This window comes from Poecile atricapillus, chromosome 8 (assembly GCF_030490865.1).
Source record: "Poecile atricapillus isolate bPoeAtr1 chromosome 8, bPoeAtr1.hap1, whole genome shotgun sequence".
NCBI lineage: Eukaryota > Metazoa > Chordata > Aves > Passeriformes > Paridae > Poecile > Poecile atricapillus.
Genome location: NC_081256.1, coordinates 19,040,562 through 19,057,657, shown reverse-complemented (window position 1 = coordinate 19,057,657; position 17,096 = coordinate 19,040,562). Strand labels below are relative to the sequence as shown.

The 17,096-nt window shown below is 37.8% G+C and overlaps 1 protein-coding gene across 1 annotated transcript; it reads right to left on the bottom strand.

Moving 5' to 3' along the window:
- Positions 1 to 575: 575 nt before the first annotated feature.
- Positions 576 to 16,506, bottom strand: KNG1 (kininogen 1). Its single transcript, XM_058843682.1, has 11 exons — positions 16,220 to 16,506; positions 13,260 to 13,370; positions 12,278 to 12,362; positions 9,872 to 10,044; positions 8,066 to 8,173; positions 6,456 to 6,537; positions 5,788 to 5,954; positions 4,265 to 4,372; positions 3,206 to 3,295; positions 1,611 to 1,749; positions 576 to 1,262 (listed from the first exon to the last, which is right to left on the bottom strand). The coding sequence occupies exons 1-11, from the start codon at positions 16,412 to 16,414 to the stop codon at positions 1,075 to 1,077; spliced, it is 1,446 nt and encodes a 481-aa protein (XP_058699665.1). The 5' UTR covers positions 16,415 to 16,506; the 3' UTR covers positions 576 to 1,074.
- Between the last annotated feature and the right edge of the window lie 590 nt (positions 16,507 to 17,096).

Sequence of the window (17,096 nt, the reverse complement as noted above, 5' to 3'; positions counted from 1 at the left end):
TCCACTGTGGTTTCAAGTAATGTGGTCTTTTACAACAAAATAAGTGAAGTGTTACCATTTGTAAGACCTCACCCCATCAATAACCCATTACAGGATGGAGTAGCATTTCAAACTGGTGAACTGATCTGGAATTAAAGTATTTATTTATTTATTTATTTATGTGTGGTTTTGTTTTGGTTTTTTTCATCTGAAAAAGTTATCGCATTCATACAGAGGGAAGACATATTCTATTTTGCAGTAAATATTTGGTGCTTTTTAACTAATGCATTATCTTTATCATTTATCTAATGCATTTCATATCTTTGGAAGATACCCAGAACAGAAAAATCAGTCCAGTCTCATAATTATGCACAACCTAATAATGGAAGAAGGCACACAAATTTTAGGTGTCTCAAGAGTTCATAATTTTGTCATCTGATCTGTAGTATTTGCGCATCTCTGCTGAATGAAAATCTGTCAATCAATATGCTACTCTAGGTAGTTAACATAATATGTATAGGGAATAATAAACCTGCTTTATTTAAGATTCTCTCAGTTGTCCCTGCTATCTCATCCAACAGAACAACCACTAGTGATAGACTGTGATAGACTGGTGTTTAATATTGATTTATTTAAAGAAATGAATAGGTAAAAAGGTTCCTTTGTTTTATTTTGTTCTTTTAATGATCCACCCTAGTAAATTACAGAAAAATTATTTCACATATCTAAGAGAGGCTCCCTTGTTCTATATTGTCTTCTGTTTTACCCACATTTGGTTGAGATTATTCATGTTATCTGGAAAATTCTTTCTGCCATTGTTTTAAATATAATAGAGTAAGATTTGATGCAGTGATTCAGTTTGCGCTTATAGAAAATTGAGGCAGATGAGTTACACTGATTTACATATTTGCAAATATATGCAAATGCACAATATTGCCATATGGTCTTAGGTCCCCAGAAGTGTTGGTGACCTACTTGAGTATTTCAGTTAACAGAATATGAGCTTCTGCCTCTTTGTGTTTTATACATTTCAAAAGGCAGTATTCTTCATATTTTCTATGTAACATTTCTGAAAAGGATCCTACAATGTTTGAATTATGCTAAAGCATCTGTGAGATCAAAGTCTTCCTGGTTGTTTTCTGTAGCTGGATCGATGTTTTCTGCTGTGGAAGGCAAGAGATCCTCATCTCTGAATTCTCTGGGAAAGCTAGGAGGGGCTAGAAAGCCCACAAGTTGTTTCCATGATTTTCCAGGACATCTGGGGTGAGGAGGTTCTGGGAGACCTGGCAACCCATTGAATAAAGAAGTATCAGGAAGAATTAGTGGCTCTGCAGATCTACTGGTTTCCTCCCTTGCAACCCCTGTACTAACTAGTTGCAGTGCAGTTTCAGCACTGGATGATGGGAGGGTTTCATTTTGATTAAAACCCCTTTCATGTGACTCCTCAGAAGATCTGGGGTTTGGACGTTTATGTTTATTCTTTTTACTGTGTTTTTTATGCCCACACCCATGGCCACTTCTGTGCCCACAACCAATGTCATGCCTATGTCTTCTGTCATTGTCACGATCCTTTTTAACTCCATGCCTGTGCTTATGCCTGTGTTTGTGCCTGTGTTTATGCTCAGGTTCACCTTTGCCTTCTGGTTCCTGTCCATCGTCTTTCCAAATTTCTGGGCTAGGGCTTTGGCTTTCTCCATCTTCTTCTTCCTCACTTAGTGGCAGACTGCTCCGGAAAGGTACGAATCCAGGAGGCAGTCTTGCTGAGAGCATCTAAAAAACATTGAAACAGCAGCCACATTTGTTACATAAAACAGAACAATTGCTTCAGATGTGGGAAATTCAGAAGCTGGCTCATTGCAGTACATGAATCATTTAGCAGATTTTTAAACTAAAATCTAAACAAAATAGTTCTCTCTTCTGTGATAAGCATACAAACATAAACATCCTCCCATATTTTAGCAGCTATATGTGTAAAAGAAAAATTTCTGTATCACTAAAATTCTGTCAGTGTAAGAGAAGAATTGTACTACAGACAGCAAAACACATGTCCTGGTTTTAATTTATGAACAATACAGTTGGATTCTAGGACTAAATGTCCCAGCACTCGTTAGAGTGTTACATTCCCATGTATAGAACCAGTTTGTGCTGAAGATTAGCACATCTCTGAGTAGCATCAATGGCAGAATATACAGAAGATCTGTGTAATTTTGTTACACAAAATGTAACTATTCAATTTTTTACTTCTAGATTTGACAATTCAGAGTACTGCCTGGAAATAACACAGAGATAAAGCTGATAATATCAAATATTCTCTTGTTATTGAGTCATCTCTACTCCCTCATCAGTGTTCAACTGGAAAACAAAGGCTGAACACATGGTATACAGTCACTGTTCAACACAAGTTTCATTTCTCTCCACCAAAGTCTCTGATTATTTTCTAGGTGCAGATCAGAGTTATTTGTGTTGACACTAAATTTGAAAGTTGATATGGATAAAATATTGTAGTGAAAATAGAGAGACATTATTTAATACAATACAAATGAATATTTAGCTATGAAGGTGCTGAGCACAGCGAAGTTATTTGTTACAAGGGCAGGGTAATCTGTTTATTCAGTGTCACACTGGAGTCTCTGCAATCCTCAGAAATACCTTATAATAAAAAATATTTGTATTCCATTGTGAGATTTTCAAAGTGGCTCACACTCAGGACTAGCTCATCATGGAGCCGTGTAGGCAGAAATTGGAAGATCCTTGTGCAGAGACTGATAGCTGTGTAAGGTGCCACTCAACTAATATGGAAAGGTTCACAGATGCTTTGGAAATCTGTGGGGTATAGTTATTGTGTCACCAAATACATTTTTATTTCAACTTTCAAACCTAGTATGAGTAGCAATTTGAGGGATTTGATGGGGCTTGATACTCCAGAGCTTAACTGACAATGCAGAGGAGCAGCCAACAGGCAAAACTTCTCCCTGTTCCAGTGTCTTTGAGTAATCACCTTGTTGGCCATTGTCTCACCTTGTGGTGAAACTGCTTTGATGTAACAGGTTGTTGAGGTTAGAGGATGAGGGAAGAGCGTGACAATTATGAAAGAACATGGTTAAAAGAATCTTGTTCCTTTATTTTTGTTATAAAATTTGGGATAATTTGGAATGTATAAATAATTTATTGATTGCATTTGTCCTACACTCTGCTTAACAGGATGGGTAATGAAAAAGAATCTTACCACTCCATAATATTCAGAGCAGTTCACCTGGGGAAAGATTTTATTCTGCCATGGGATCACATGAATTTCTGCATTGCATGACAGTGGTTCCTGATAACAAAACAAAAACCAACATGTTAAGGCAACAAAACTTCAGACACAAAGGAAGAGACTTGGGGCCTGAAAAAGAAACTTCTTTTTTAAAATAATACTTAAAAATCCTGGGAACTTTAATCAAATATTTATGAAATCTATCTTAGTGATGAATGCTTCTATATTGGGACACATCACAGCTTAGCTTTTCAAGGTTATAGTGTGCCTGTGTGAACACTTTAATTCAACTTTAAATTTCAGATTGGATCTTGAAAATTGGATTTTTCATCTCCATCACTTTTGGAGCACTAACTGCATAATCTTCATGATATTTCTAAGAAATATTTTTTGTTTATGGTGTTTCTCCTACTAAAAATTGGGAAGTTGAAATAAAGCCTTATTTTTTCTTTTTGTGCCTGCTGCACTAACGAATTTTAAAATCTCACAGTTAAGCACTGTTCATATGGTGGGAAAAGAGATGGGAGATAAAAGCCCTTTCCCCAGACAACTCCCTTGCCAATGGTTTCTGCTCCTATCTGCATTCCTTTCCAGTGTCCAGAACACATTTTCCCACTATCAACAGCATGGCATGCACTCCAGAAATGTCATTCCTTTGCACACAAGTAACAATCCAGTCTCATGTTTTCCTTAGCTGCAAGTCCACAAAGTCAGGAGTATTGCAGCTATTTCATTTGGCAGCAGCCTTCTCCTCTCCTTTCTTTGAGTGATTATTATCAAAAGAAAGTTCCTTTGGTTTTACAGTGAGCACTGATCCTGCAGCTGCAGTTTAAGTTTCAGGGTTTCTTAGCTTGAGTTACAAACAGTGTAAGCTGCCCTTCTTCTTGGAACAAAAGTTTACTGAGAGAGGTAACAGAACCCAGGATGTGATTTTACTTGAGCATTTACAGTTTCTGATGCAAATTAATTTGTCCATTAGAAACATTATAATTTATCATTACTTACATTATCAAGATTATCATTACTTACACTGTCAAATAAGGCTACACAGTCTTCATTAAGTTTTTCAAATTCACTCTTAGAGCAGTTTGTCTTCCCGACATTAAAGTTTATTTGATATTTTTTTCCTGCAACCATCTGAAAAATTAGCAAGAATTAGCACAGGAAAGATTGTTATCTGCAAGTTTATACTACTTGTATTCTGCAAGTCCTAACAACTGGGCCAACATATGTGAAGAACAATATGTATTAAAATATTTTTCAGTAAACTTATCTGCTTCTAATCAAGTAACTTATTTACTCCAGTTCCTATTCTTAAAAAATCTAGCATTGAAGCTGAAGGAAACAGAAAAGTTCAGAATTATATTGGGCCCACAATTATTGAATGTCTGTAGTAATTTCATTAGTAACAGATGAAATCATTAGTGATAGCACTATAGGGAGCCAAATATGATGTCAGAAAAGTGGCATGTGAGTAAAACAAAGTGTGTGATGAACAGGCTCAGTTGAAAATGCACGTATTTGCCAAACACATTAAAGAGAGAAACTGCATGGGTTCAAAAATGTGCCTGCTTTGAGTTCTCTTAGTATTTTTTACAGAGCTTGAAATAATATATCTTCCTTTGGGGACATCAGGCAAAATATGACATTCTATTTCCCTGAAATCTGTTTTAAAGATTTTTGCATATTAGTATCAGTCATGATTGGGAAAGTCAGAGGGAAGAAAAAAGTTTGAAGGAGAAAAAGGCATAGGTATTATCAGTACGATAATATGATCTATTTGGAAAAATTCCAGTGTGCTTTTAGTGCCTTCTCCTGAGTGCCATGAGTGACACCTCATGCTCAGGGGTAGTTATGACCAAGTATTTTCTGAACTATTCTACTGTCAAATTTTCCATTCTATCCTAAACTTCTGTTTTGATGTGTTGGGACAGTAAACAAGGCTTATACAAATGCTGACAAATATTATCCTCCTGATTCCTTGTCCCTTATCAAGCTCTATTTATCTGTATTTATTAAGTTATACGCAGATGTCCTTTTCTTAATCTAGCTAGAGTATTATTAGCAGCACAATCAGTATATAAAGTAACAGTTTTCTAAGAGAAATTAAGATGCCTCATTTCTTGGACCATACAACTGTAGGGTGGACACTGCAAAAATAACATGGAGAGTATTAGTATGGTGGATCATGGGAGTAGTCCTGTCTAATAAAACTTTTAAAGTATAAAAGTCTAAGGTATATTACGAAGGTAGAAAGTAGGGTAGATACACAGAAATCAAATGCCCTGAGCCAACCTTTTTCATATTCTTTTAAAATAATTTGTTTTTTAAGAAAACAAGAAAATTCAAGAGATGGGAAATTTTTGAATAATTTTTGAATGCAAGCGAATATGGATTAGATTTTACAGGAAAAATTGCATGGATATTTCAGTTACCACATGTATCAACACTTAGACAAAGGCATTATTTCAAATCTAAAGACAAACTTTAGGTAACATTCAGCTCAGGCCAATAATGATGTTGTGTTCCTTATCTCCGTGATATATCCCAACCTGAACTGTTGCTGATAGTACTTCTGCAATGTTATAGTAGAACTCATCATCGCTCTCCAAATTATACTTGTCTATAGAAAGCTTCAGTAGCTCTTTCAGTTCTGGACTGTCGCTTGGGATAATCCTTGGACAACCTGGGCAAATTTCAGGAACTACTGTTTCTTCAACTGAAATAGAACAACAAGTTTCAGATCTAAGAAACAAGAGATTCAATGTTGATAAAGGCTGGGAAAAACAGTTATAAAGCCCTGCTTTCTGGAACTCTTCATATTTGGGTCTATGAAAAGAAAACAAAATTTATTTTGAGTTTTGTATGATCAGCAATATCATATCTTGGCTATCTAAAAGAGCATCAGCACCTACTGTCACATGGGACACTTAACAACAGTTTCCTCGTAGAAACAAGAATTGTGTGCTCCAGTTGTAGGTAGCCAGAAAATATGGAGAGGGAGCAGCTTACATGGATGGAAAGAGTGAAACAAGAGGTGCTTGTAACTGGCAGTGAATTTGTGTGTTGAAGCAAATCTAGTCTGGATGGGTGAGAATGCAGCATTTACTACATGGAACAGAGTCTGTGTCCAGAAAGGCTGAAGGAAAAAGTAACAATACATAACAATAAAAGACACTGAAAACTGGAACTTTCAAAACTGATAGTGCCTAAGACATACCTGGAAGTTTGCAGTCGCTGGCAACATCCAAGATCTCTGCCTGAAGATTCTGAAATGCTTCAGCCGCACATTTAGCTACACGCTGGAGTCAAAAATGCAGAACAGCTTCTTCTTATTTAGAAATAATGAATAAGTTCACATCCTAATGCCTTCCTTCCTTCCTTCCTTCCTTCCTTCCTTCCTTCCTTCCTTCCTTCCTTCCTTCCTTCCTTCCTTCCTTCCTTCCTTCCTTCCTTCCTTCCTTCCTTCCTTCCTTCCTTCCTTCCTTCCTTCCTTCCTTCCTTCCTTCCTTCCTTCCTTCCTTCCTTCCTTCCTTCCTTCCTTCCTTCCTTCCTTCCTTCCTTCCTTCCTTCCTTCCTTCCTTCCTTCCTTCCTTCCTTCCTTCCTTCCTTCCTTCCTTCCTTCCTTCCTTCCTTCCTTCCTTCCTTCCTTCCTTCCTTCCTTCCTTCCTTCCTTCCTTCCTTCCTTCCTTCCTTCCTTCCTTCCTTCCTTCCTTCCTTCCTTCCTTCCTTCCTTCCTTCCTTCCTTCCTTCCTTCCTTCCTTCCTTCCTTCCTTCCTTCCTTCCTTCCTTCCTTCCTCCCTCCCTCCCTCCCTCCCTCCCTCCCTCCCTCCCTCCCTCCCTCCCTCCCTCCCTCCCTCCCTCCCACCCACAGGGTGCAATTCTGGTACTCACATATAAAAATTGATAGTACAGAGCTAAATAAAAATATGAGAAAACTTCCTTGGAATTTGGCCATTCCAAGGTATGAAATATTCTTGGAATATGGTATTCTAATAATATCTGTCAATGGCCTAGTAGCAAGTTTGGGGGATAAGCGCTTATAATCTAATTCCAAATGCCCTGTGTGACCAAAGCAGTATGTGAATGAGGCAGTGCTCCTGCAACAGGTGAGGTGGCAGAAGTCATCACCTCCGGGTGACAGCTGGGGAAACTCATACTCAAGCAGGTTAAGTAACTTGCTTAAGGTTTAAGGACACATGGGTAATGGAGGGATTTGCTTCAGCTAGTCTGACTCTCACACTTCTGTTATTTACCACTGTTGTCATTTGTTCCTTTTTTGATCAATACTTCTGAAACATTCTTGAGATGTACAAGGAGTAATTTTTGAACAGGAGAGGCTCTTGAATGTAGCACTCAATGGTGCATTTCCTCAACAGCTGAAACAGATGCCAGTCTGTCACCTCCTGTTTACCACCACTGCTCATAGTGGTGATGCATAGTCTCTACATTCCTGCCCTCTGCTTTGCGTTCTGACCCCTTGTGAGCTGGTTCAGGGAGGCCAGTTGAGATAGGAAGCCTCTATTTTTGGTGCAGCTACCTCATTTCCAGACCAGTGAAGCCAAGGGAATACCTGGGTTTGCAGCACTGTTTAGCTGGATTATGTATATTTGTTAATAAATTTCTTTTGAAGCTATTATTTGCACTGTGGTAAAGGTTAAGTAATAATTCAGCTACTGACTTTTCTGAGAAAATATGTCTTAGGCTGGAAATTGTGCTAATTTTAATTATCATTTTTTGAATGGCACATGAATAACTCCTTGAATATCTGGATAGAAACTTCTCAAGGTTTCTTGTTTTCTTGATAAACAGATTTTGAAGATTACTTACACCTCTAGAAGTGGTTCTGCATTCTGGAGTTAAATCTTGAAATTGGCCTTTGGAGCAATTAGTCTCCTCAATTTCATAGTTAATTTTATACTCCCATCCATTTAACACCTGGAATAGATATTTAAGTTATACATTATGTAAAAAAATGCAAACTTTAAACTATTGAATGAGATTAGCAAAGAAAACAAAACTACTGATCCTAGTGCCTTCTATCTGTCAAATCACTTTGCACTCATTAAGCCATAAGAGTGTTCATGGACAGCAAAAAAAAATTTTGTCTTACAGTACAAAATGTAAACTAAGTCCAGCTTTTGTTAGAAGTGAACTCTGTATTTGGTGTCCACTTCTGGCAAGCCTGCAGCCTCACACTGCTTGGTTTCTTGTGCTTTCCTCCTAAGATCTGTTACTTATTACTCCCTGTGACAGGAAATTGGTCTAGATAGATGACTACAGTAACACAGCCTGGCAAGTCCTGCATTCCTGAGCATGGGACACAGTAAAACAGTATCTGAATAATGTAACTTTATACTGCTGGCATCATTTTTTGTTGAGTGTTCTGCATTTATCATCTACATAGTTATGTCTATCCTGGCCTTTACCTTCCCACACACACTGTTTTTTCCAGGTTCATAACCCTTTTAAAATTTTCTCTCCAGGAAGATGTTACATTTTCCTAACAGTGGCTACTTCTTCTCACCCATGAGATCTCGCCAAATCATAGTGTTGGGCCAGGTAACACTGGATTAAAAAGGAAAAACAATCAAATATAAGAATTTTTTATCCCAGATCACTTGAAGTGGAGAGCTCTGGCTTTTCTCTGCTTGCCAGAGGTGACATGATGGTTCTCTTTCCAGCTGCTGGACTGTAGTCTATCTGCAACATTTTGTCATGTGGCTTAAATGTTGTGCAAGTTCGTCTTTCAGCAAAGACGATTGCTGCCATCAGTAAATATAAAGAGGACAGTCTAGTTTAAATCATGAGTCAAACTGACATGAGACCAGAAGTTGCTTTTTGGCTAAGTAAATACATACATGTTCAAAGGAAAGGGTCTGTGTTTGCTTTTAGGTTGTACACCAGTTAAAAACCAAATAAGAAACTTTACTTTCTAGCAATCTTACACTAATCCATAGGAGAGCCTTTCACAGGGGAGGAATTCTTGCATGGAATACCAGATGCCATAGAATTTCTACAACCTGAGTAGTAATTTCTTTCCAAGCAAATATTCCCATGAACAGAAATCTTGCAGCAAGTGACATGTTGGGTTTTTGGGTTCTCTTACCCATTTTTCCTATGTGGGGTTTACCTGTCCTATAGCACATAGCAGCTGCTGGCAAATGGGCCTTATTGCCTGCAAAAGCAGAGATGCCTGCTGCTGTTTGAGAGGCTGGGGAATGTGTGAGACATCTGCAGGCTGGGAGCTTTGGTTCAGCCCCTAGGAGGGATCTGCTCCTGCTGGAGCTTCAGGGCAAGGCCAAAGGGAGTACCCAGGAGGATGTGAGATGATACAGGATGCATGTGCCATCACTGAATGCAAATAAACTGCTAAAAGTGCTAAATGCTGTTTAGAAGATAAAGAAAAAAATATGTATGCTATCAGTTGAGAGCTCTGAAAATCCAGTAGGTAACTGTTAATGGTTCCTTATAAATTAAGATAATTATTTATTGACTCTACCCTCTATATGCAATTTGTATGCTTTATTATTAAATATAAGCCACTTAAACATCAGAAACATACACAAACAAACAAGGTACCTGCTTTGGGTTGGATTTTTTTTGGTAAAATTTAGAGAAAAATCATGCTCAAACCTGTCTCTTAGCTTCTTTTATTTCCACAAGCTTGAAAAGAGCAAATTCACCACTGTGCTTGTTAAACTTCTGAATGGCTTTTTTCAGAATTTCTGACACTTCTGGACTGTCACTTGATATACGGTGAGAGCATCCAAGACATGGAGCCTCACTAAGTCTTATCTTTGACACATCTGGAAAAGAAAAAAACCAAAAAACATGGGGCTTCATGGAAAACAGCCTTATGTTTTCATTTTTCCTATCTAGGAGTGAGCAAGAACCTTTCCTGCTTTTAACTGGCATGGTAAGCAAACCCTATATTCCAGTTTCAAGACCTACAAAGACATTTTTGTAGTTAGGAACATGCTCTGGTTGTGATGCAGGGACCACCTTAGGGTCCAGGCATGGTTTTGGCAATGAACCCCATTCCAGCAATTACCGAATTTCAAAAAACCTTGCATGTAGTTTTGACACCATTAAGGAAGATACATTACTCATTCAGCCAGGGAAGAGCCAGTGGAGGCTACAGTTAAGTGGGGGGATGGTTGTCAGATTTTTCAAAGCTTACCCACAGTGTGCAGCTGCTTGCTGTCCTCACCATATTTCAGGATGGGGACTTCAGCAGAAGTGTTTGGGCTCACCCATGTGAGATGATGTGACTCTGAGTGCCCCAGGGACTGGAGTTGGACTATGTTGTCCCTGCCAGTCATTGTTCCTGCCAGTTACCACTTGGTGCTACCTTCAGGCTTAACCAGCTGGATTGGCTGTGGATAGACAAGCTTGACAGGGATGCTCAAACTCCTGTTTCCTACTACTAATCCTATTAACTCTCTTTCCTTTCTAGTAATCATGGATTGGATTTTCATAAATTAATTTTATAGTTCAGTACATAAATTAATTTCACGAGCCAGTGATCTTGAGAATGGAAGTGGGACAATATGTGGTCTCTGTGGAATTGAAGTAAAATTTGTGTGCTTGATCTTCAGCTGGCATAAACTGGCTTAAATGGAGGTATGCCAGTTTGTACCAGCCAGGAAGCCAGTCCAGGGTCACATAGATCAAACTGTTCCACCAAAGAGGCTGAATAGTGTGGTACAAATACGGTGGGGAAATCCCTCACCTGTCAGGTGTGACCAAAGTCTGGCCCTTCCTATTTCTAGTATGTCTTGTTTTGATAAGCAATGACAAATAGATACCTTACAGAAAATTGTGACCACATTTTCAGTAAGTAATCACAAAGGAGATAATGAACCAGCAGCACACCCACTCCTAGACCAGCTGTGGTCTCAGCACTTTCATAAGGAGTATGATGAACAAATGTGTATTCTTTTTTCAGAGTTGCTGTAACTTAGCAAGAAGAGATGAGTTCCTTAGGCTGAATACCTGATTCATTCAATTTATGTATGGGGTTTTTTTGCTTTCTAAGCAAAGATTCAAATGCAAATTTTCCATGAGTTTTTCTGTGGTATTCACACAACTTTTGCTGGCAACTAGGTGTCACCATTGCCCTATGAATGCAACATTTGTTCAGTGCAGAGCATGGGGTTTGTGTACTGCAGTTCCTAGAAGAACCCTGGCTGTAGGTAAAACCATTTCAACTTCCAACAAGATAACTAGGAACAAAAACAAATACCAGCTGCCGAACATCTCAGAAATTTGGGTGAATATTTCTGTAGTTAATAGTTAGATGGATATATTAAAGTGAGCTTGGGTATGTCTTTCAGAACACCAGGCATAGAGATGTCAGTTCGAAAGCTTTAAAACCATGTGATCACTTTTTAATAAAGGAAATTCTTATGTGAATGTAATAGTCATATATGGATGTATTATAGGTGAAATATTATTAAGGTCTAAAAGGTCAGTCTCTTACATAATAACATCACTGCCAGATTTTTATTTTGTAAATGAATTTTTTTCTTCTTTTCTTGTTTGGGGTAAATGTTTGTTTTGGTAAACTTTAGCAGAAATAATTCAGTCATTTTTAGATTGGAGAAAATAAGGATGCAATTATGTCATACAAAGTTTTTTCTAATAATTCCTGGGACAATTTTATACTTAAATAAGTAAGGACAGAAAGTTCAATTGTGACAAGTTGTATCTAGTCTCTTAAGTTATTGGTATGCTTTTGGTCTTGAGCATACTAAATTTTAATTTGGCATAATTCTAGTGCCTACACACACATGTGCTTGTTTTTATTACCCTGGACAGAAGCTGCCTGTGTTTCACTGACTTAGTCTATATGTGTATAACAATGAAGTGAAATTTTACCTTTAATATATAGTTGCTCATAAAAAGTTATTTATAAATGTTTGATTAGAATGATAAGGAGCTTCTACCCTTCAAATTACCTGAAAGTCTCAGTATTATATTTATTCCATTCTTATTTGTCAATGTATTTGTTGAGTACTGTCTCAAATAGTCACATACCTGAGAAAATTTTGCATTCTTGTGAAACATTAGTTGTTTTATCAGCATCATTCATATGAACTCGAGCTGTACATTCTCCTGTTTTCTGCAAAAACATATGGAAACAATTGTCTGAAACTTGCTAAAGAAAAATACAGTGCTTTAGCTATTGAACACAGCTGACAGTTGCAGACTGATTTTGGGAAGAGGTTCATGAGTATATTTGTAGTAATGTCTAACTTGCTGTTTTGTTGCTGAAAAGGGATCAGTTTTGTTGATGGTGAGGAAAGTAGGGGACAAACTGAGCAGATAACTTGAATGCTTACTTTGTACTTGTATGATGTGTATTGATTAACTAAAGATTTCACAGTCAGAATAATGGAAATGAGTACCTGCCCATGAATAAAGACTGTATAAACTATGTATTTATCCATTTTCCTCTTTGCTAATACAAGATACACAGCAATGACCATGACATTTCACATAGATTCAAATTATAATGTCACCATCATCCCTTCCTGTGCACTGTGTGAAAGAGCAGCACCATCCCCTGGGGATGTGCAGTGCCCTGCAGTGCGTGCCCCTGCTGTACCTCCCCTGGGTACTCTCTGATAGCATGAGCCAGACATGCTTGGCACTGCTGAAACCCCTCTGCCAAAATTCCTTCTGTGGTGGCTTCCAAGTCAGTATTTGGTTGTGCAAGTTTCCATTATACATAATTAATAGCAAGTTTGGCAGTCCTTACACTCTCACAAATTTTATGTTGGGTTTACTGTGAACCTTCATATTGAAGCTCTGAAGTGTTCCTTTCTGCATATATTCAGGATGGTAATGGTTAACTTTGGGGTTGTGAACATTTCTGTAGTGTACTCATATAACCTCGCGAAAGCAACGCAGCTAAAAAAGTTAATTCTTCTACTGTATTTTTCCCCAGGCACTTGCAATCGTGGTCATTATGCTGATGTTTCTGCACAGAGAACTTGTAGAGAGAACAGATACTTACAGCCTCTGCAGATACTTTGTATTGACAGTGTTGCCAATGTTTGTTTTCCTCAGTGGTACAATTACTTTCAAGTATTCTGTATTTCACATAGAACAGTGGGTCAGGACCTGCCTAGATTAAAACAATATACATGATAATGAATCAAGTGAAAAGATAAGAGTTTAAAAAAAGTAAATACTGTTCTTTGGTTACCTTAAATTTTATAGTATGGTTTCCCATTAGCTGCTGGTCTCTCAGATCTTGGTAGTTCAAATATTAACTTACCTAATGATATTACTTAGCCGTTACCTACAATGACAATATGTTGATATAATAGATACAATAAGCTCAACTACCTTCATTTTAACTTGTAGTACCAATGGGTTTAGAGCCAAAAATAAGTGGTTTTATACTCTCATTCAAATATACTCCAAAAAAGCCATTTTGGGTGGCTGCTTGGGTAGTTAGCATAATTACCAGCTTGGACTGTGCTCCTGTCTGACTCCCTCGCTCTCACTCTTGGCCTCATCCCAGATCTGTCCACTGTCCTGTGCAGCTCCCCTGGCAGCCCAGAACCAGCAGCCCTCAGGCAGCCTGGCAGTGCCCACACGGCCTCTGCTCGGTGGTACCGGGAGCTTCAGCTGCCCCGCCTGCGCGGGAAGGGGTGAGCAGGGATGTGCTCTGGAGACAGCCTTGGGCACTGCCTGCGGTTTTCTACAGGCGTTGAAGGCTGGGCTGCAGGGCAGGACAGCCTCGGCAATCCCATAAGATTAAATAAAAAGCATTAAGCAAAGTTTGGCCCAACCAGTGTAAGTATTTCAGAAGCTGGTAAATCACTAGTGGGCATTTTCTCCTTGTCATAAACCAAGTAGTGGGCCTGTGCCTACAGGTGACACTGACAACACTGTAAGATTTGTGGTTCATCCTTTACAGAAGATATAAAGTCAGAAGCTACTAACCTTTTACAGCCACTGAAAATGCTCTGCCAATGTAACTTTTCAAATACAAACAGGAAGCTGCTGTAGTTTAGCACTGATTATTCTAAAATAGCCAGTTATTGTTCTCTGTCTCTGCTGGGAGGATTAAATGATAATTCTTGCTTTAGTGCTACCAAAAAAATGAAGCTGAGCTGATGTGGTTGGCATATACTGGATTTACATTGATGTAGACACAGAATTATATTCTGCCTTCTCTCAATTCCTGTTGTGTATTGCTACAGAAGAAGTGTAGAGGTACCTTATATAATGGTTGTAAAAAAAGGATAAAAGGGGCTCTAAAAATATAATAGACTCAATCCTCAGCAGGTAGGAATTTACTTTTATGGAACTACATCAGATTATACTATTTGAAATTTAAAAAGGGCCTAATTCTGTTCTCTGTTACAGTGTTCTAAATCTGCAGTAAATCAGCTCAGTAAGTAAACAAAGTGAGAAAAGACATTGTTTCTGTATAATTTGTTATTAGTTTATTTCATTATTATTATGAACAGCTATGCCTTTAACTGGGGCAGGTTTAGTCTTTCACTAGTCAGCTTTTATGTTTTATTACCCTATCAATAATGAATGTACATGAATATGTAATAACCAGCTATTTAATTAATGCATTCAACATTGTGAGACTAGCAAGGAGTAAAATCTATACTCTTTAGAAAAAGAATCTCAAATATGAGGAAATTTCAATTGCAGATTCCTTTTCTCTGTTTTTATATTTAACATCATAATCAGATCAATGATTCAAAGTAATAAATGATTTCCACTTCATATCTTTTAAGAAAAGGAAAGATGGATATCTAGAGAAGGAAATATTAATAATAATTGCAATAAATATGTATTCTTAAAAATAGAACATTGTGTAAGATAAAATTCTGAAACTCCTATCTCTCCTTTGGGAACACCAGCAAAAGGAAGGTAGGTGGTACTACAGCTCTGATATAGAGATATTTGCATTTGGCTGTTGTTAAGGATGTATGCAGTTCAGTGAGAACAGTGCGACTATTCATTTACTTAATATTAATTATATAAAGGGTTCTCTGATTTTACTCTTTGTCTCCACATGCTAAAATCTCCTCAGTGTGTAAATAGGAACATGAGAGGGCAGATGCCAGGAGATGTGGGTAGTTTGCTGAATGTGTTTAGCAATGCATGGCTCCTTTCAGAGGTCAATTTCTATCTGGGTAAAAGTGTCTTGTGATTTTGGAGTGCAAAATATTCTCACTAACACTGGATTTCTTGTGGTTTACATATGAAAATCCAATCCAGTCAAAAAAAATGCTAATGTTATTTTCAAGTAAGATAATGCTTGCCATTATTATGGTAATACTATCTTTGTATGCCTCTCTGAGGTAAATACTCTTTTGTTAGATTAAGGCTATATAGAAGGACTCCAGGCAAAGGATCATGTTGCATTCTTCTTTCTTCTGTAATTTTAGCTGTCACCCTATTTGACTAAAATACCACCTAGAGCTTCTAGATAGATCTCTGACTTAGGACTGGTGTCAATCAAATTATATTCATAAATAATTCAGAATATTGCCAAACTTTATCAGGTGATTCTTTTTTATGTTCAGCACCAGCTCTTTCCAAGTCAAGATTATATTAGTATTTTTTAATAAGTATGGTTTTGCCATTGGTCTGAAAACCTTACTGATGATGCAAAAGGGGTAGAATTCCCAATAAAGAAAAAGAGAACAGAGTGGAATAGTAAGACAAATACTGCTGGTGATAGAAGTTTTCTATTCTTTAGTCCTTGCATTAGTAAGCAATTCACCAGCACACAGAGTTCTGCTGATAAAAACATACTATACATCCCTGCTTGTCATGGGAACAAGTATCTTACTGTGCAAGTCACTTTGATTTTTTTAAAACATTTTTAGAAGACACTATCATGCTTTCCCCCTTACAAATGAGATGGAGATAAGCTGATTCAGAGTGCATAAACAATTCCAACTTTTTTTTTTTTTTTTTTTTGCAAAGTCTACTTACAGTTTTCTTGGCTTCCATCACCCTGTATAGAGCAAATTGGTTACCAGTTTTTCTGTCTCCATTGAATTTCTTCAGTGCTGCGTCAACAGCTTTAAAGACATCAGGGTCATCACAGTCCAAAAACTCAAATGCAAGAGGAATGGCTCTGATAGAGAAAAAACTACAGCAGAGTGCTAGTACAATGAAGGCCTTCATAATTGGATGAAAAAGGCCCCCTGAATTAGAAAGTTCTTTAAAAACCAAATGGAAAAGGAATGCCTGACAGGATTTTAGTCACCTCTTTTGTTTTTCAGAAGCAATAGTTAAGTAAACAGAACGAGTGGGTTGCTGGGGTTGATTGGTTGGTTCTCATCATACCCTGTTTATACTGCAAATAAAGTTCTGAGTTTATCTAAATAAACTTTGTTTGTTCACCAGAATGACACTAAGGTTATCCACCTGCCATCAAGATAACAGGATAAATGGCTGCAGCTGGGGACCACTTTAGGCAAAGCAAAGGAGAAAGAAGTAGCTTTCTGACTTCTTAACACCTAAACTGCTGCTGAGAATGAATTTTACAAGGCTTAAATAAAACACCCAAGAAGGTCACAGTGGCAGTGAAGTTTTGGACAACAACCTTGTAAATTTTACAGATCTGCTTAGTGTTCAGGCTGTAACAATTCTGAGAATTATAGTACTCAGAAAGTGTTTGTAAAGTCTTTGGACTGATGCATATGGTTGAATGTCACGTAACCCTTCAATAGCACTTGATAAACCTTGTCCTTCGTGATCCTACTAGACCTATTGGAAAGTCCATCTCTGCTGCCATATGGAGACTGCCTGGGCTGTGGATTAGTCAGTCATCATAGTGCTTTGTTATTGTTACAGATACATGACA

Coding starts and splice junctions, on each gene's coding strand:
- KNG1 (XM_058843682.1), bottom strand. CDS start 16,414: ATGAAGGCCTTCATTGTACTAGCACTCTGCTGTAGTTTTTTCTCTATC. Junction 13,371..16,219: donor TGATGGAAGCCAAGAAAACT/GTAAGTAGACTT, acceptor GTTTTAATCTAG/GCAGGTCCTGACCCACTGTT. Junction 4,373..5,787: donor TACTATCAGCAACAGTTCAG/GTTGGGATATAT, acceptor CTAATTTTTCAG/ATGGTTGCAGGAAAAAAATA.